Consider the following 20,907-nt stretch of genomic DNA (forward strand, 5'->3'; position numbering starts at 1 on the left):
TAGCTAAAGGAGTAGAACGAAAAAAAAGGTGTTCTTGTGGCGAAGTGCATGCTGGGTAATATTCCTGGCGAAGATGGCGGTGTCCTCAGCAGGACGCGTCGTGAGTCTCTGCAAGCAGCTTCAAAACATGTGTCGTCTGTCCTCTCACACTCACACTTACACCAATGTCAAGCCTTACATTTGCAGGTAAGAACTGCGTGAATGTATCACTAATTACACTTTTGTCCATTCGGGGTGATACATTTCAATGTGTGCTGCATTTGCATAGATTTCCGTCCATCCATCCATTTTATACCGCTTGTCCTGGGGGGGTGGATCCTATTGTCCATCCATCCATCAATTTTCTACCGCTTGTCCCTTTTGGGGTCGCGGGGGGTGCTGTTGCCTATCTAAGCTACAATCGGGCGGAAGGCGGCGTACACCCTGGACAAGTCGCTACCTCATCGCAGGGCCAACACAGATAGACAACATTCACTACACTAGGGACCATTTAGTGTTGCCAATCAACCTTTCCCCAGGTGCATTTCTTTGGAAGTGGGAGGGGCCTATCCCCAGGTGCATGTCTTTGGAGGTGGGAGGGGCCTATCCCCAGGTGCATGTCTTTGGAGGTGGGACGGGCCTATCCCCCAGGTGCATGTCTTTGGAGGTGGGAGGGGCCTATCCCCAGGTGCATGTCTTTGGAGGTGGGACGGGCCTAGCCCCCAGGTGCATGTCTTTGGAGATGGGAGGGGCCTATCCCCCAGGTGCATGTCTTTGGAGGTGGGACGGGCCTATCCCCCAGGTGCATGTCTTTGGAGGTGGGAGGGGCCTATCCCCAGGTGCATGTCTTTGGAGGTGGGACGGGCCTAGCCCCCAGGTGCATGTCTTTGGAGATGGGAGGGGCCTATCCCCCAGGTGCATGTCTTTGGAGGTGGGACGGGCCTATCCCCCAGGTGCATGTCTTTGGAGGTGGGAGGGGCCTATCCCCCAGGTGCATGTCTTTGGAGGTGGGACGGGCCTATCCCCAGGTGCATGTCTTTGGAGGTGGGAGGAAGCCGGAGTACCCGGAGGGAACCCACGCATTCACGGGGAGAACATGCAAACTCCACACAGAAAGATCCCAAGCCTGGGATTGAACCCAGGAATGCAGGACTTTTGTATTGTGAGGCAGACACTCTAACCCCTCTACCACCGTGCCAAAGTCACTGCGATGTACAAACCCCGTTTCCATATGAGTTGGGAAATTGTGTTAGATGTAAATATAAACAGAATACAATGATTTGCAAATCCTTTTCAACCCATATTCAGTTGAATATGCTACAAAGACAACATATTTGATGTTCAAACTCATAAACATTTTTTTTTGTGTGTAAATAATCATTAACTTTAGAATTTGATGCCAGCAACACGTGACAAATAAGTTGGGAAAGGTGGCAATAAATACTGATCAAGTTGAGGAATGCTCATCAAACACTTATTTGGAACATCCCACAGGTGTGCAGGCTAATTGGGAACAGGTGGGTGCCATGATTGGCTATAAAAGCAGCTTCCATTAAATGCTAAGTAATTCACAAACAAGGATGGGGTGAGGGTCACCACTTTGTAAGCAAATAGTCGAACAGTTTTAGAACAACATTTCTCAACGAGCTATTGCAAGGAATTTAGGGATTTTACCATCTACGGTCCGTAAAATCATCAAAAGGTTCAGAGAATCTGGAGAAATCACTGCACGTAAGCGATGATTTTACGGACTTTTGATCCCTCAGGCGGTACTGCGTCAAATACCGACATCAGTGTGTAAAGGATATCACCACATGGGCTCAGGAACACTTCATAAAACCACTGTCAGTAACTACAGTTGGTCGCTACATCTGTAAGTGCAAGTTAAAACTCTAATATGCAAAGCAAAAGCCATTTATAAACAACATCCTGAAATGCCGCCTGCTTGGCTGGGCCCGAGCTCATCTAAGATGGACTGATGCAAAGTGGAAAAGTGTTCTGTGGTCTGACGAGTCCACATTTCAAATTATATTTGGAAACAGAGGATGTGGTGTCCTCCGGAACAAAGAGGAAAATAACTATCCAGATTGTTATAGGCGCAAAGTGTAAAAGCCAGCATGTGTGATGGTATGGGGGTGTATTAGTGCCCAAGGCATGGGTAACTTACACATCTGTGAAGGCACCATTAATGCTGAATGGTCCATACAGGTTTTGGAGCAACATATGTTGTCATCCAAGCAACGTTATCATGGACGCCCCTGCTTATTTCAGCTAGACAAGTGTTACAACAGCGTGGCTTCGTAAAAGAAGAGTGCGGGTACTTTCCCAGTCCAGACCTGTCTCCCATGGAAAATGTGTGGCCCATTATGAAGCGTAAAATAGGACAGCGGAGACCCCGGACTGTTGAAGGACTGAAGCTCTACATAAAACAAGAATGGGAAAGAATTCCACTTTCAAAGCTTCAACAATTAGTTTCCTCAGTTCCCAAACGTTTATTAAGTGTTGTTAAAAGAAAAAGTGATGTAACACAGTGGTGAACATGCCCTTTCCCAACTACTTTGGCACGTGTTGCAGCCATGAAATTCTAAGTTAATTATCATTTGCTAAAAAAAATAAAGTTTATGAGTTAGAACATAAATTATGTTGTCTTTGTAGCATATTCAACTGAATATGGGTTGAAAAGGATTTGCAAATCATTGTATTCCGTTTATATTTACATCTAACACAATTTCCCAAGTCACATGGAAACAGGGTTTGTACTTCCACACAGTATATACACCTTTTAGTTGGGTGTTACAGCACATTCTGTGTGTGTAATATGATGTCATCTTTCCAGAATGAGCCAATAAAAAACATATTAGAGCTGAATTGGCGAACTTTTCATGAGATCATGCAAATAAACCAAGAGTCCTGGTCTGGTTGTGAAGGATAGAAAGTCTGACATTTTAGGGCTGCAGCTATTGATTATTTTAGTTACCTTTATTGATTAGTTTGTTCGGATAAAACACACTTTATAGCCTCAATGCGTATTTTCTGAAAAATTCTTTAAATGTTTTGTACTTGCCATAACCTTCATTGCCTTCTTTCAACAACTTTACTCTTGTTTACCTTCTATATTCCTATGTTGACCTTTTATTGCATAACTTTACCTTCTTGTTAATTTAGTTTACCTTTTATTTACCTTCTATTCAACTTAATTTACGTTTTAGTTACCTTAATGTACCTTCTATTTAATTTTACATTACATTTACCTTCTATTTAACTTAGTTTACCGCTTATTTAACTTAGTTTACATTTTATTGACCTTATTTTACCTTCTAGTTAACTTAGTTTACCTTTTATTTAATGTATTTATTTGACCTTCTTAGTTTGCCCTTTACCTACCTACCCTCCTTTACCTTCTGGATGGATCTTCTAGTTAACTTAGTCTACGTTTTCTCTACAATCTTTTACCTTCTGTTTAACTTGGTTAACCTTGTATTTTATTTAATTTACCTTTTGTTTACCCTTTATATCTCCCTTGTTTTGACCATCCTTTATGTTGTTTTATTTTCTTTTACCTATATTCCTTTTTACCTTCTACTAAACTTCCTTTACCTTCCATTTATTTTCGTTTATCTTCTACATACCTAATTTTACATTTTATTTACCCTATATTCACTTTATTTTACCTTAAATTTTTCTTCTTCCACCTTTTACATGCTAACTATACCTTTCATTTACTTTCTATTCAACGTTTTACCTTCCCTTTACCTTTTATTTAACTTAGTTGACCTTTTATTTACCTTCTATATAACTTTCTTTACCTATTGTTTACCTTTTACATTTCTTATTCTACCTTTTATTTACCTTGTTTTGACCATCCTTTACGTTGTTTTATTTACCTTTACCTAGATTCCTTTTTACCTTCTATTTACCTTTACATTCCATTTATTTTTGTTTATCTTCCACATACCTTATTTTACATTTTATTTACCCTATATTGACTTTATTTTACCTTAAATGTTTCTTCTTTCACGTATTACATGCTAACTAAAGCTTCCATTTACTTTCTATTCAACGTTTTACCTTTTATTTGCCACCTTTACCTTCCATTTACCTTTCTTCACCTTATTTTAACTTCTAGTTAACTTAGTTTACCTTTTATTTAGTGTATTTATTTTACCTTCTTAGTTTGCCCTTTACCTACCTACCCTCCTTTACCTTCTGGATGGATCTTCTAGTTAACTTAGTCTACGTTTTCTCTACAATCTTTTACCTTCTGTTTAACTTGGTTAACCTTGTATTTTATTTAATTTACCTTTTGTTTACCCTTTATATCTCCCTTGTTTTGACCATCCTTTAAGTTGTTTTATTTTCTTTTACCTATATTCCTTTTTACCTTGTATTAAACTTCCTTTACCTTCCATTTATTTTCGTTTATCTTCTTCATACCTAATTTTACATTTTATTTACCCTGTATTCACTTTATTTTACCTTAAATTTTTCTTCTTTCACCTTTTACATGCTAACTATACCTTTCATTTACTTTCTATTCAACGTTTTACCTTCCCTTTACCTTTTATTTAACTTAGTTGACCTTTTATTTACCTATTGTTTACCTTTTACATTTCTTATTCTACCTTTTATCTATCTTGTTTTGGGTATCCTTTACGTTGTTTTATTTACCTTTACTATATTCCTTTTTACCTTCTATTTACCGATAACTTCCTTTACAATTCCATTTATTTTTGTTTATCTTCCACATACCTTATTTAACATTTTATTTACCCTATAGTCACTTTATTTTACCTAAAAATTTTCTTCTTTCACTTTTTACATGCTAACTAAAGCCATTTACTTTCTATTCAACGTTTTACCTTTTGCCACCTTTATCTTCCATTTACCTTTCTTCACCTTATTTTAACTTCTAGTTAACTTAGTTTACCTTTTATTTAATGTATTTATTTTACCTTCTTAGTTTGCCCTTTACCTACCTACCCTCCTTTACCTTCTGGATGGATCTTCTAGTTAACTTAGTCTACGTTTTCTCTACAATCTTTTACCTTCTGTTTAACTTGGTTAACCTTGTATTTCATTTAATTTACCTTTTGTTTACCCTTTATATCTACCTTGTTTTGACCATCCTTTATGTTTTATTTGATTTTACCTATAGTGAATTAGTGAATTATATTTATATAGCGCTTTTTCTCTAGTGACTCAAAGCGCTTTACATAGTGACACCCAATATCTAAGTTACATTTAAACCAGTGTGGGTGGCACTGGGAGCAGGTGGGTAAAGTGTCTTGCCCAAGGACACTACGGCAGTGACTAGGTTGGCACAAGCGGGAATCGAACCTGCAACCCTCAAGTTGCTGACACTCCGCCATTCCTTTACCTTCTATTAAACTTCCTTTACCTTCCATTTTTTTTCGTTTATCTTCTACATACCTTATTTTACATTTTATTCACCCTATATTCACTTTATTTTACCTTAAAGTTTTCTTATTTCACCTTTTACATGCTAACTATACCTTTCATTTACTTTCTATTCAACGTTTTACCTTCCCTTTACCTTTTATTTACCTTCTGTATAACTTTCTTTACCTATTGTTTACCTTTTACATTTCTTATTCTACCTTTTATCTATCTTGTTTTGACCATCCTTTACGTTGTTTTTATTTAATTCACTTCACTTCACTTCACTTTACCTATATTCCTTTTTACCTTCTATTTACTTTTACATTCCATTTATTTTTGTTTATCTTCCACATACCTTAACATTTTATTTACCCTATATTCATTTTATTTTACCTTAAATTTTTCTTCTTTCACTTTTTACATGCTAACTAAAGCTTCCATTTACTTTCTATTCAACGTTTTACCTTTTATTTGCCACCTTTACCTTCCATTTACCTTTCTTCACCTTATTTTAACTTCTAACTTCCATCAATCAATCAAGAGTTTACTTATATAACCCTAAATCACGAGTGTCTCAAAGGGCTGCACAAGCGACAACTTCATTTATCTTCTATTTACTTTCTTTTATATACCTTATTTTAGTGTGAAGTGAAGTGAATTATATTTATATAGCGCTTTTCTCAAGTGACTCAAAGCGCTTTACATAGTGAAACCCAATATCTAAGTTACATTTAAACCAGTGTGGGTGGCACTGGGAGCAGGTGGGTAAAGTGTCTTGCCCAAGGACACAACGGCAGTGACTAGGATGGCACAAGCGGTAATCGAACCTGCAACCTTCAAGTTGCTGACACGGCCACTCTACCAATCGAGCTCTGCCGCCCCACCTTTTATGTATCTTCTATTTACTTTATTTTACCTTTCATTTTTCTTTTATCTTTTTATATGCTAACTTTACCTTCTATTTACCTTTCATTTACCTGCGTTTACGTTATATTTACCACTTTTACCTTCCGTGGACCATCTTTTACTTTTAACTCACCTATTTTTTACCTTCTATTTGACTTGAATGACCTTCTTGGATTTGACCCATGGTAAAAGTTGAAAGGTTGCACCCTTCTCAAGAAGGTGTGGTTTCCGTCCCCAGCAGGGCCAAGTCCTGGTGTGGGAACCAGGTCAGCCTGCTCCAGACTCGCCCCTTGCACACCAGCGTGGGCAGAAGAGGCCTGGACGAGTTCTTTGACTTGCCCGAGAACTGGGGAGAGAGCAAAGTCAAGTCAGGTAGGGCATTAGGATCCTGAGGTCGCGCGTCACATGACCCACCTGATCATGTCGCAGGTGCGCCGTGGACGGCCAAGCACCTGCGAGTCAAGAGCAACGAGGACCTGCACAAACTGTGGTACGTGCTGCTGAAGGAGAAGAACATGCTGCTGACCTTGGAGCAGGAGTCCAAGAGACAGAGGGTCCAGATGCCCAGTCCGGAGAGAATCAGGAAGGTCGGTGACATCATCCTTTCTTCTGGTCCAGGTAGGCCACCAGGTGTGTTGTCTGGCAGGTGGAGCGCTCCATCATCAGGCTGGAGACGGTGGTGAAGGAGCGAGAGACGGCGCTGCGTTTGCTTCAGACGGGCCAGGAGCGAGGGCGACCGGGGGCCTGGAGGAGGAACGTGTTTGGATACAACTACTGGTGAGTACTGCAGGACCGCGCTTCATCAGTATCACACATCTTTCTTCCTACTTCCAGGTATCGCTTCAAGGAGTACGCCATTCCCTGGTACATGAACAGGAGGTACAAGCGCAAGAGGTTCTTCACCCCGCCCTTTGTTCAACCTCACATAAGGTAGGGAGCACCCAGTGCACAATCTTCTACTATGCTTTTATTTTGGAGTTGAACAGGAAGTGACTACAACAGGGGTGTTCAGAGTGTTTCTACGCTGATATTTTTCTTTTTCTAAACATCCATCCATCCATTTCCTACCGCTTGTCCTTTTCAGGGTCGCGGGGATAAGTCCCCACCTTATCATTACAATATTTAATTTTTTCAACCTCAAGTTTTTATTCAAATTTCAGTTGTACAAATGTTAAAAATAAGTCTTATATTAATTACTATTATTTTTTTTAAATCAAGATCAACTTCAGGTCTATATGTCAATATAAAGTTGTTTTTAATGTTTTATCCCTTTTTATCAAAACCATGTTTTTATGCTAAAACTAAAAATATGCAATATTTTCCCCAAAAAATATTTCAAAGTGGAATATTAGAAGTGAATTAATTGGAGCCAGAAATAGTTCAATAATGATTTTTTTTTGGAGTAATAAAATAAAAAATAACTAAATTTGCGGGATGCAAAGAGACACTTGTAAAATTTATAAAAATAAGTCATAAATTTTTTTTTTTTAACATTTTTTTTTACTTCAGATCTATTCGCCGATTAAAGTTTTTATTATTTTGTTTTATGCCCTTTTTATCAAAACCCTGTTTTATGCCAAAAACAAAAAATATGCAATATATTCTCCCAAAAATATTTTAAAGTTGAATATTTGAAGTGAATTAATTGGAGCGTGAAATAGTTCAACAATTAATAACATTGATTTTTTTTCTGAGTAATAAAATAAAAAAAACACTACATTTGCGGGATACAAAGAGACACTTGTAAAATTGTTAAAAATAAGTCATACATTTTTTTTTTAAACATTTTTTTAACTTCAGATCTATTCGCCGATTAAAGTTTTTATTATTTTGTATTATGCCCTTTTTATCAAAACCCTGTTTTATGCCAAAAACAAAAAATATGCAATATATTCTCCCAAAAATATTTTAAAGTTGAATATTTGAAGTGAATTAATTGGAGCGTGAAATAGTTCAACAACTAATAACATTGATTTTTTTTCTGAGTAATAAAATAAAAAAAACACTACATTTGCGGGATACAAAGAGACACTTGTAAAATTGTTAAAAATAAGTCATACATTTTTTTTTTTAACATTTTTTTAACTTCAGATCTATTCGCCGATTAAAGTTTTTATTATTTTGTTTTATGCCCTTTTTATCAAAACCCTGTTTTATGCCAAAAGCAAAAAATATGCAATATATTCTCCCAAAAATATTTTAAAGTTGAATATTTGAAGTGAATTAATTGGAGCGTGAAATAGTCCAATAATTAATAACATTGATTTTTTGGGGGGGGGGTAAAAAAACAAAAATAAACACTAAACTTGAGGGATGCAAAGAGCCCCACTTGTAAAAGTGTTAAAAATAACTCATACATTTTTTAAACATTTTTTTTTACTTCAGATCTATTTGCCGATAAAAGTTTTTATTATCTAGTTTTTTGCCCTTTTTATAAAAACCCTGTTTTATGCCAAAAACCAAAAATATGCAATATTTTCCCCCCAAAAATATTTTAAAGTGGAATATTTGAAGTGAATTAATTGGAGCCTGAAATAGTTCAATAATTAATAACATTGATTTATTTATTTTTTTGAGTAATAAAATAAAAAAACACTAAACTTGAGGGATGCAAAGAGCCACTTGTAAAAGTGTTAAAAATAGGTCATATATTTTTCTTAAACATGTTTTTACTTCAGATCTATTTGCAGATTAAAGTTTATTATTTAGTTTCATACCCTTTTTATCAAAACCCTGTTTTATGCCAAATACAAAAATATATGCAATATTTTTCCCCAAAATATTTCAAAGTGGAATATTAGAAGTGAATTAATTGGAGCCTGAAATAGTTCAATAATTAATATTGATTTTTTTTTTGAGTAATAAAATAAAAAAAACATTAAACTTGAGGGATGCAAAGAGCCCCACTTGTAAAAATGTTAAAAATAAATCATAAATTTTTTTAAACATTTTTTTTTACTTCAGATCTATTCGCCGATTAAAGTTTTTATCATTTAGTTTGTTTTATGGGGCGGTATGGCTCGGTTAGTAGAGTGGCCGTGCCAGCAACTTGAGGATTCCAGGTTCGAGCACCGCTTCCGCCATCCCAGTCATTGCTGTTGTGTCCTTGGGCAAGACACTTTACCCACCTGCTGCCAGTTCCACCCACACTGGTTTAAATGTAACTTAGATATTGGGTTTCACTATGTAAAAGCCCTTTGAGTCACTGGAGAAAAGCGCTATATAAATATAATTCACTTCACTTATACCCTTATTGTCATAGAAAACTGTTTTTTCTATATCTAGCATAAAATATGCAATATTATAACGAAAAAAATATTTCTAAGTTTAATATTTGAAGTGAAATAATTACACTAAATAGGTCGAACATAATATTAATTTTGATTCTTTTTTTTTTGAGCAATTACATTTTGTTTTATGCCATTTTTTCACATCAAAAACACTAAAAATGCAACACTTCTTTAAAATATTTCAAAGTGTAATATTTTATGTGAAATAATTGCAGCCTGAAATAGGTCAATAATTTATAACAATATTGATTTTGATTCATTATCATTTTTTTGAACAATGATAGGTTGTTATAAAGTAAAACAATGAAGATATTGGGGATCCAAAAGGGCCACACTAATAAAAGTGTTAAAAAGATTCTTAATTTTTGTGTGTTTTCACTTTCATGGCTTGAATCTCTACATTAACTTCAAATTAGGGATGCACCGAAATGAAAATTTGTGGCCGAAGCCGAATAAAATTTAAACGCTTGGCCGAATACCGAATAATGAATGCAGTTTTTTACAATTTTTTTAATATTGCATAAATAGCCTGGAAAAAATATTTAGACATATTTTTCAAATAAAGTAATTTTTTTATTGAATATCGACATTTTTTTTATATTCCAGTAGTCTTTGCTTTTCAAAAAAAAACACAAAGTTTTTCATTTATATTAGGCCTTCAAACAAAACATGCATTCCAAAAAAAATAAAGTGGATAAACCCACAACAAATGAATTATTGTCCTTTTGGCAAAAGTCTGCTTAGCCACAGTAGATATGCTAATAATGTAAACAGAAGGCTCAAGTAAACCTCAATTAAGTGTGTGCTTGTAACCTCATACACTTATACAGGTAGCCTACACAACAGGCTAATAATGTAAACAGAAGGCTCAAGTAAATCTCAATTAAGTGTGTGCTTGTAACCTCATACACTTATACAGGTAGCCTACACAACAGGCTAATAATGTAAACAGAGGCCCCACTAAATCTCAATAAGTGTGTGCTTGTAACCTCATACACTTATACAGGTACACAACATATCCCAACGTCACTGCACGTTGGTTGATTGCGTCACCGCGTCAAAAAATTGCGTCACACGCCACTATTCGGCCTTGTTTTTAACTCATTCCACTGAAGGCCGAATGTGGCTTTTTTTGCCATATTCGGCCGAATATATTCGGTTACCGATTAATCGGTGCATCCCTACTTCAAATCTATCCGTTTGTTTTTTTTGTTTTAGGCTCTTTGTCCCAAAAAAATATGCCAAAATGTCCTCAAAAACTGATTTTGATGTGAAGTAATTGGAGCCCTTAATATGTCAATAATTAATCATTTTGATTCATTGTTTTTTTTAGCAATTACACAGCCTGCATGGCAGTTTTGTGTTATTAGTCAAAATTGCAACTTTTCACCTGTTTGCTCTGTTATTCCACTTTTTAGCAATAACATTTTTCCGGATGTGCACGGGCCATTAAAAAAAACAGCACTTTGGACACCCCTGTTATATATTATCAAAGCTCATACATGTTTCTCTGCTTTCACCTGGCAGGTTACGTATAGAGAAGTTCCTTCGGGATCGGTGCAGGAAAGCTAACTTGGAGAAGAAGACGTTGGCCAAACTTCAGGAAAAGTTTCCTCAGATGAAGGTTCCAGCCTCCTGAAACACCACAGACATTTTTGGGGGTGAAAATCCTCCTGCCCCTTAATTGTTGTATAAAATAAATACATCTTTTATGTATGTGAGAATGTACAATAAACAATTACCTAGAAATGAGGACTCTTGTTTTCCTTAAACAAAAACATTTCACAATAACAAGTCAGGCAAGGACAGTGGATGAGCTGGGAAGGAGTCGAGAGGAGTAAGCGCTCATGGAGGCAGTTCACATCAGCTTCATCCTACGCTCCACTTATGATGTTCTTCCCTCCAACATCAACTAGTGGTACGGAGAGGACCCAACATGCAAGACAAGTCCTGGTTCTGAAGTGTCTAGCAGCCTTGTTAGAGGCCAGAAGAGTGAAGATCCATGCCCTGCCCCCACCAAAAGTACATCATATATCCACAAGAGAGTTCATCCGAGAAGGTGCAGGGTTCACCAAAGGCCATAGGCCAGCTCGGAAGGACTCGTGACTGGAAATCAATCAATCAATGTTTATTTATATAGCCCCAAATCACAAATGTCTCAAAGGACTGCACAAATCATTACGACTACAACATCCTCGGAAGAACCCACAAAAGGGCAAGGAAAACTCACACCCAGTGGGCAGGGAGGATTCACATCCAGTGGGACGCCAGTGACAATGCTGACTATGAGAAACCTTGGAGAGGACCTCTGATGTGGGCAACCCACCCCCTCTAGGGGACCGAAAGCAATGGATGTCGAGCGGGTCTAACATGATACTGTGAAAGTTCAATCCATAGTGGCTCCAACACAGCCGCGAGAGTTCAGTTCAAAGCGGATCCAAGACAGCAGCGAGAGTCCCGTCCACAGGAAACCATCTCAAGCGGAGGCGGATCAGCAGCGTAGAGATGTCCCCAACCGATACAGGCGAGCGGTCCATCCTGGGTCTCGACTCTGGACAGCTAGTACTTCATCCATGGTCATCGGACCGGACCCCCTCCACAAGGGAGGGAGGGGACCTAGGAGAAAAAAGAAAAGAAGCGGCAGATCAACTGGTCTAAAAAGGAGGTCTATTTAAAGGCTAGAGTATACAGATGAGTTTTAAGGTGAGACTTAAATGCTTCTACTGAGGTGGCATCTCGAACTGTTACCAGGAGGGTATTCCAGAGTACTGGAGCCCGAACGGAAAACGCTCTATAGCCCGCAGACTTTTTTTGGGCTTTGGGAATCACTAATAAGCCGGAGTCTTTTGAACGCAGATTTCTTGCCGGGACATATGGTACAATACAATCGGCAAGATAGGATGGAGCTAGACCGTGTAGTATTTTATACATAAGTAGTAAAACCTTAAAGTCACATCTTAAGTGCACAGGAAGCCAGTGCAGGTGAGCCAGTATAGGTATATATGTATGTATATATGTATATAAAGGTATATACAGTATAGGTATATATGTATGTATAGGTATATACAGTATAGGTATGTATGTATGTATATATGTATATAAAGGTATATACAGTATAGGTATATATGTATGTATATATGTATATAAAGGTATATACAGTATATGTATATAAAGGTATATACAGTATAGGTATATATGTATGTATATATGTATATACAGTATAGGTATATATGTATGTATATATGTATATAAAGGTATATACAGTATAGGTATATATGTATGTATATATGTATATAAAGGTATATACAGTATATGTATATAAAGGTATATACAGTATAGGTATATATGTATGTATATATGTATATAAAGGTATATACAGTATAGGTATATATGTATGTATATATGTATATAAAGGTATATACAGTACAGGCGTAATGTGATCAAACTATCTTGTTCTTGTCAAAAGTCTAGCAGCCGCATTTTGTACCAACTGTAATCTTTTAATGCTAGACATGGGGAGACCCGAAAATAATACGTTACAGTAATCGAGGCGAGACGTAACAAACGCATGGACAATGATCCACAAGAGAGTTCATCCAAGAAGGTGCAGGGTCCACCAAAGGCCATAGGCCAGCTCTGAAGGACTCGTGACTGGAAAACGCCAATGGATCTCGATCAAAAGCTCCGCTTTCCTTCAGATAGCCAGATCGAACCTCAGACCAGACCTTGTGCTCTGGTCCTCCTCACTGCATATTGTGAACATACCATAATATAACTCACGGTTCCTTGGGAGGCTGCAAAAATACAGGTTTGCTAAATTAGCAAGCAAAATTACACTGAGGCAGTTGGAAACTTTGCACAATCGCTCAAAATCCTTGACCGAAAACCACATCAACACCACTGTTTAGTTCTCCAAAAATATAGATTGTTAAACTTAGCTAACATTCAAATATTAGCATCAATACGAATGGCTCATCGAATCCTAAATAACACTGCACCAGCGCCACTTAAGCACTTTGTCCAGTTTACATCTGCTGTGACAACTAGACACACGAGCCTCCACCAGGGGGCAGTGTTTATGAGTTTTCATTTAAGCCTTAAAGGAATGGAACGACCTCACATCAAATTTGAAAAGTTTAACAGATTACTCTTCATTCACAATTGAAGTTAAAAAGTGTCCAGTTTACATCTGCTGTGACAACTAGAGACACACGAGCCTCCACCAGGGGGCAGTGTTTGAGTTTTCATATAAGCCATTAAGGCAGGTGTAGGGAACCTATGGCTTTAGAGCCAGATGTGGCTCTTTTGATGACTGCATCTGGCTCTCAGATAAACCTTAGCTGGCATTGCTTAACACGATAAGTAATGAATAATTTAGCTGGTAATCACAGTGTCAAAAATAAAGTTAAAAATACAAACCATTCTCATGCATTTTCATCCATCTATCCGGTTTCTACCGCACCTGTTCAAGAAGTCGGATTAAAGGTAAGAAGTATTTTATTTATTTATTTTTGGTTGGTTCCAGAATAACAATGTTATTAAAAACAATAAGAGACGTATTATACTCCAAAAATGTTGATCTTTCTTAAAATGCACGCATATAGTTGTATTCAGTGTTAAAAGATAAATAAATGATATGGCGCTCACGGAAATACTTTTAAAAATATTTGGCTTGTATGGCTCTCTCAGCCAAAAAGGTTCCCGACCCCTGCCTTAAAGGAATGGAACGACCTCACATCAAACTTGAAAAGTCAAACAGATTACTCTTCATTCACAATTGAAGTTAAAAAGTGACTTTGGAGCAATCAAAGCTGCTCACACGGTCACTAAGGTGGCCGCTATGATTGACACATCAACTTATTGTGTATTATATTTATCCATGACAGCATTTTTGTTGTAAATAGTGAGGTGTGTCTGTTAGAATCATGGTTGTTTTTACAAATGATGACAGATGTGGACAGGAGCATGTATAGTCTGTGTGATGATGTAAATGAGATGTGGTTGTATTGTATATTAAGTATGTGTCAATTAAAGGGCATTTTATGACTTTTCTTAATTTGATTACATGACATGGTATGATCTTATTGTCATAATTTTATTGCATGATTTTTGTATCCCTTTAATTTAGGTAGCCAGGGACTGCATATGGAAATTAGTTATTTAGCTATAATCTGGTACAGAACATATTTGTCTTTGAGCTTAATGTTTCTGTGCATTGTCCCTTCAAATAAAGACTAAACTAAACTAAACTTAGTTGTGACTTCCCTCTCTGCATGAAAGTTTAAAAGTAGCATATATGAATGCAGTATGAAGAAGAATGTTTGAATGTAGACACATAGAATCATCCTACTGCTGTGATTATATGCATCAAGTGTTCATTCAAGACTAAGGCAAAAATATTGAGATATATATCGTGCAACGTAACTTGGCCTAAAAATATCGAGATAATAAAAGGCCTTATCGCCCAGCGTTAAACAAAATATGTGAGAAAGGATATACTTGCATTAATATTCTGTTTTATCATTTCATCAGTGGTTCATTTGGTCTCAAATAAATAATCTCACGTCCTGCTTGTTTGCTCCACTTTTAAGAGAAGAGGCGCTCAAACACTCGTTTTTTTAAAGTTTCAATGACATCGTGAAGTAAAAACCTTTACCTGACTTAATGGCAGGGGGGGAAAAAGGCAGGCTTTGCGACACATCTTAAAATGAACCTAAATGCTCCAAAGGTGTATTTATTACCCGGTTTGTCGGTTGAAACACCTCAAAAAGATTTGGTAAAACGTTCAGGAAATAGGCTGAAGAACAAGCGATTCAGATCAATTCTAAGCCAGCGGCCCCGCCTCCACCCACAGAGACAAAGAGCGGATGATTGACAAGAGGGTTCGCTCGGTTTATTTCATTCCGCCTGTTTGGAAGCGACAGACTAATGTCCGTTTCATTCTGCTAGTGTGTTATGCATTTGCTAACTCACAAACCTGTCTGTTTATTTGTTAGTTAGCAGCGTAGCTTTAAGTTTTACAATATAACTAAAACAATTCCTACTTCCTAAACTGTCCCATGTGTGATGTCTGATCCTCCTCACTGCATATTGTGTACATACAAACCTCGTTTCCATACGAGTTGGGAAATTGTGTTAGATGTAAATATTCCGACTTGTCCAGGGTGTACCCCGCCTTCCGCCCGATTGTAGCTGAGATAGGCGCCAGCGCCCCCCCCCCCCCCCCCCCCGCGACCCCAAAAGGGATTAAGCGGTAGGAAATGGATGGATGGATGGACAATGATTTGCAAATCCTTTTCAACCCATATTCAGTTGAATGCACTACAAAGACAACGTATTTGATGTTCAAACTCAGACTTTTTTTTAAATAATAACTTAGAATTTCAAAGTAGTTGGGAAAGGGCATGTTCACCACTGTGTTACATCACCTTTTCTTTTAACAACACTCAATAAACGTTTGGGAACAAAGGAAACTAATAGTTGAAGCTTTGAAAGTGGAATTCTTTCCCATTCTTGTTTTATGTAGAGCTTCAGTCCTTCAACAGTCCGGGGTCTCCGCTGATGTATTTTCCGCTTCATAATGTGCCACACATTTTCCATGGGGGACAGGTCTGGACCGCAGGCGGGCCAGGAAAGGACCTGCACTATTTTTTTACAAAGCCACACTGTTGTAACACGTGCTGAATCTGGCTTGGCATTGTCTTGCTGAAATAAGCAGGGGCGTCCATGAAAAAGACGGCGCTTAGATGGCAGCATATGTTGTTCCAAAACCTGTATGTACCTTTCAGCATTAATGGTGCCTTCACAGATGTGTAAGTTACCCATGCCTTAGGCACTAATGCACCCCCATACCATCACACATGCTGGCTTTTCAACTTTGCGTCGATAACAGTCTGGATGGTTCGCTTCCCCTTTGGTCCGGATGACACGATGTCGAATATTTCCTAAAACAATTTGAAATGTGGACTCGTCAGACCACAGAACACTTTTCCACTTTGCATTAGTCCATCTTAGATGATCTCAAGCCCAGAGAAGCCGGCGGCGTTTCTGGATGTTGTTGATAACTTGTACTTACAGATGTAGCGACAAACTGTATTTAGTGATAGTGGTTTTCTGAAGTGTTTATTGAGCCCATGTGGTGATATCCTTTAGAGATTGATGTCTGTTTTTGATGCAGTGCCGTCTGAGGGATGGAAGGTCACGGTCATTCAATGTTGGTTTCCGGCCATGCCGCGTACATGGAGTGATTTCTCCAGATTCTCTGAACCTTATGATGATATTACGGAGCATAGATGTTGAAATCCCTAAATTTCTTGCAATTGCACTTTGAGAAACGTCGTTCTTAAACTGTTTGACTATTTGCTCACACAGTTGTGGACAAAGGGGTGTACCTCGCCCCATCCTTTCTTGTGAAAGACTGAGCATTTTTTGGGAAGCTGTTTTTATACCCAATCATGGCACCCACCTGTTCCCAATTAGCCTGCACACCTGTGGGATGTTTCAAATAAGAGTTTGATGAGCATTCCTCAACTTTATCAGTATTTATTGCCTCCTTTCCCAACTTCTTTTTTACGTGTTGCTGGCATCAAATTTCAAAGGCCTACTGAAATGAGATTGTTATTAAACGGGGATAGCAGGTCCATTCTATGTGTCATACTTGATCATTTCGCCATATTGCCATATATTTGCTGAAAGGATTTAGTAGAGAACATCCACGATAAAGTTCGCAACTTTTGGTCGCTAATAAAAAAAGTCTTGCCTGTACCGGAAGATGTGCGCATGACGTCACGGGTTGTAGGGCTCCTCACATCCTCACATTGTTTACAATCATAGCCAGCAGCAGCTAGAGCTATTCGGACCGAGAAAGCGACAATTTCCCCATTAATTTGAGCGAGGATGAGGAAATTTAAAAGTGACAGACAACAACAAAAAAAAAGGCGATTGCATTGGGAGCGATTCGGATGTTTTTAGACACATTTACTAGGATAATTCTGGGAAATCCTTTATCTTTCTATTGTGTTGCTAGTGTTTTTGTGAGTTAAATAGTACCTGATAGTCGGAGGGGTGTGTCCACGGGTGTCTTGACGCCATAGTCTCTGAGGGAATCAGTCACGGCAGGTGCAGCATGACAGAAGCGGCGCTGATCTCCAGTAAGAGGAGACTTATTTCCACAATTTTCTCACCGAAAACTGCTGGTCGACATGTAGTCGGGATCCATGTTTGCTCGACCGCTCTGATCCATAGTAAAGCTTCACCTCTGTGAAGTGAAGTTAAGTGAATTATATTTATATAGCGCTTTTCTCAAGTGACTCAAAGCGCTTTACATAGTGACACCCAATATCTAAATTACATTTAAACCAGTGTGGGTGGCACTGGGAGCAGATGGGTAAAGTGTCTTGCCCAAGGACACAACGGCAGTAACTAGGATGGCACAAGCGGGAATCGAACCTGCAACCCTCAAGTTGCTGGCACGGCCACTCTACCAACCGAGCTATGCCGCCTGTGAATCTTAAACAAGGAAACACCGTATGTTTGTGTGGCTAAAGGCTAAAGCTTCCCACCTCCATCTTTCTACTTTGACTTCTCCAATATCAATAGAACAAATTGCAAAAGATTCAGCAACACAGATGTCCAGAATACTGTGTAATTGCGCGATGAAAAGAGACGACTTTTAGCCGTAAGTGGTGCTGGGCTAATATGTCGCCTCCAACCAATAACGTCACAAACACGCGTCATCATTCCGCGACATTTTCAACAAGAAACTCCGCGGGAAATTTAAAATTGTAATTTAGTAAACTAAAGCGGCCGTATTGGCATGTGTTGCAATGTTAATATTTCATCATTGATATATAAACTATCAGACTGCGTGGTCGCTAGTAGTGGCTTTCAGTAGGCCTTTAAGTTGCTGATTATTTGCAAAAAAAAAAAAAAAGTTTATCAGTTTGAACATCAAATATGTTGTCTTTGTAGCACAGGGGTGCCCATTACGTCGATCGCGAGCTACCAGTCGACCGCGGGGGGTGTGTCAGGCGATCTCCAGCCAGGCTTTTAAAAAAAATAGACCTAAAAATGAGTGATCATCAATCTTCACCAAGACGTCACTTAAATGACATTCACGGTACCGGAGGGTCTTGTGAGATGACGCTGGCTGCTGCAAGATCATTATTATGAAAATATGACCCAGAGGAAGGCGAGAAACACTTTTTATTTCAACAGACTCTCGCGCCGTACCTTCCGTCAAAACTCTAAAGGCCGACTGCACATTTCCTATCTTCACAATAAAAGCCCTGCTTCATGCTGCCTGCGCTAACTAAATACAGAGTCTCGGAAAACTGGCGTGCACAAGCGATCCCTCAGAAAGCTGGCGTGCTTCCGAGACTCTTATTTTGTTAGCGCAGGCAGCATGAAGCAGGGCTTTTATTGTGAAGATAGGAAATGTGCAGTCGGCCTTTAGAGTTTTGACGGAAGGGACGGCACGAAAGTCTGTTGAAATAAAAAGTGTTTCTCGCCTTCCTCTCTGTCATTTTTTCATAATAATGAACTGGCAGCAGCCAGCGTCATCTCACAAGACCCTCGGGTGCCGTGAATGTCAATCAAGCAAGCTACGGAATTTGCCGCCAATGTTTTTCTTGTAAAGTGTATGGAAGCTGGATGAATTAGATGCCAAAAACCAACCACTTTCATGTGGTATTGTACAGAAAGGACAACTTTTTTTCTCCTCCATTTGAAAATGTGGGCGTTATCATCATTACTGTCTGATTCCAATCAATGCAAGTCATCAGAATCAGGTAATACACCAACTTATATTCTTGTCTTCGTGAAAGAAAGACATCTATATGTGTTACACATGCTTGTATTATCATTAAACACATTTAACTTGTTTACAAAAATGTCTCTTTCGTAAATAAATAAATATAAATGATATATATAAATGAGGTAGATCCCCTCGAGTTGGTCAATTGAAAAGTAGCTCGCCTGCAGAAAAAGTGTGGGCACCCCTGTTGTAGCATATTCAACTGAATATGGGTTGAAAAGGATTTGCAAATCATTGTATTCTGTTTATATTTACATCTAACACAATTTCCCAACTCATATGGAAACAGGGTTAGTAATAGAACTCACGGTTCCCTGGGAGGCTGCTGTGGAGGAAGCATCCGAACGCAAAAGCCTTAAGTACACCGAACTGGCAACTGATCCTGAGCAGAATGGATGGAAAGCCAAGGTCTGCCCAGTGGAAGTCAGCCTGCAGAGGTTTTGTGGGCCGGACAACCATCAGGCTGCTTAAGGACATCGGAGTTTGAGGTCAAACCCTGCGAAACACCATCAAAGCCCTCTCAGGAGCAGCAGAGACGGCCAGTTGGGGGCTGTGGGTGAAGAGGAAAGACCACATGGAGCTCTAGTAAGACCTACATCACATCATGGTTAAATGCAGAGAAAGCCTCACCTGGGACGCCAGGTGTTGCTGATGAGCCCTCTGAAGGTGTCGTGGGCCTATCATTGAAACACCGGTGAAGAAGGGTGCCCACCTGATGACCACCCGTCCCCCTCTCTGTCCCCCATTTTGCAATCCCACCCAACCAGGTCCAACACCATAACGGCTTTGAAGCAACTCCGAAGGATGTAGCCGACTGTTAGCACTCTACTCAGGCTATTTTGTATCATGGGATTGTTCCATCTTGTCCTAAAATTGAACTGAACTGTGTATTTTTTTTCTTTGATGTGAGATCATTGGAGCCATAAACAGCTCAATAATTCATTACAACATAGATTTTGATTCATTATTATTCTATGAACTATGACAGTAAAAAAAATACAACTTAAATTCTCAGGGATCCAAAAGGTCAAAGTGTAAAAAATAACTCATACATTTTTGTTTTACTTTAACACATAAATCTCTTGATTAACTTCAGATATATGTTAATTTTATGCCCTTTTTGTCAAACCTGATTTTTTTGCAAACTCACAAAATATGGAATACTTTTAGCGGTTTAGCTCAGTTGGTAGAGTGGCCGTGCCAGCAACTTGAGGGTTGCAGGTTCGATTCCCGCTTCCACCATCCTAGTCAATGCCGTTGTGTCCTTGGGCAAGACACTTTACCCACCTGCTCCCAGTGCCACCCACACTGGTTTAAATGTAACTTAGATATTGGGTTTCACTATGTTAAGCGCTTTGAGTCACTAGAGAATAAGCGCTATATAAATATAATTCACTTCACTTCGCCGACATTTTTATGTGATAAAAATATATATTTCAAATAAAACAACCCAAAAAAATGTATGCATTTTTCCTATCAAATGAATAAAGATATAAAAAAAATGAATCCACTAAAAGG

At 38.4% G+C, this 20,907-nt stretch overlaps 1 protein-coding gene across 2 annotated transcripts; it reads left to right on the top strand.

Annotated features, from left to right (window-relative positions):
* Positions 1-31: 31 nt before the first annotated feature.
* On the top strand, positions 32-11,324 carry mrpl47 (mitochondrial ribosomal protein L47). 2 transcript variants are annotated; one of them, XM_061883041.1, is made up of 6 exons: positions 32-186; positions 6,524-6,657; positions 6,715-6,872; positions 6,932-7,062; positions 7,120-7,215; positions 11,103-11,324. In XM_061883041.1, exons 1-6 carry the CDS (start codon positions 74-76, stop codon positions 11,212-11,214), a joined length of 744 nt encoding a protein of 247 aa, XP_061739025.1. In that variant the 5' UTR covers positions 32-73; the 3' UTR covers positions 11,215-11,324. The 2 variants fall into 2 exon arrangements, with proteins under 2 accessions (XP_061739025.1, XP_061739026.1); XM_061883042.1 differs by having other exon boundaries at positions 38-186; positions 6,527-6,657.
* The last annotated feature ends 9,583 nt before the right edge of the window (positions 11,325-20,907 follow it).

This window comes from Nerophis ophidion, linkage group LG22 (assembly GCF_033978795.1).
Source record: "Nerophis ophidion isolate RoL-2023_Sa linkage group LG22, RoL_Noph_v1.0, whole genome shotgun sequence".
NCBI lineage: Eukaryota > Metazoa > Chordata > Actinopteri > Syngnathiformes > Syngnathidae > Nerophis > Nerophis ophidion.

Bases quoted from the DNA above. Each gene is read 5' to 3' on its own strand.
- mrpl47 (XM_061883041.1), top strand. From the start codon at position 74: ATGGCGGTGTCCTCAGCAGGACGCGTCGTGAGTCTCTGCAAGCAGCTT. The intron at 187-6,523 runs GTAAGAACTGCG...TTCCGTCCCCAG, and splicing joins GTCAAGCCTTACATTTGCAG to CAGGGCCAAGTCCTGGTGTG. The intron at 6,873-6,931 runs GTCGGTGACATC...GTTGTCTGGCAG, and splicing joins GTCCGGAGAGAATCAGGAAG to GTGGAGCGCTCCATCATCAG.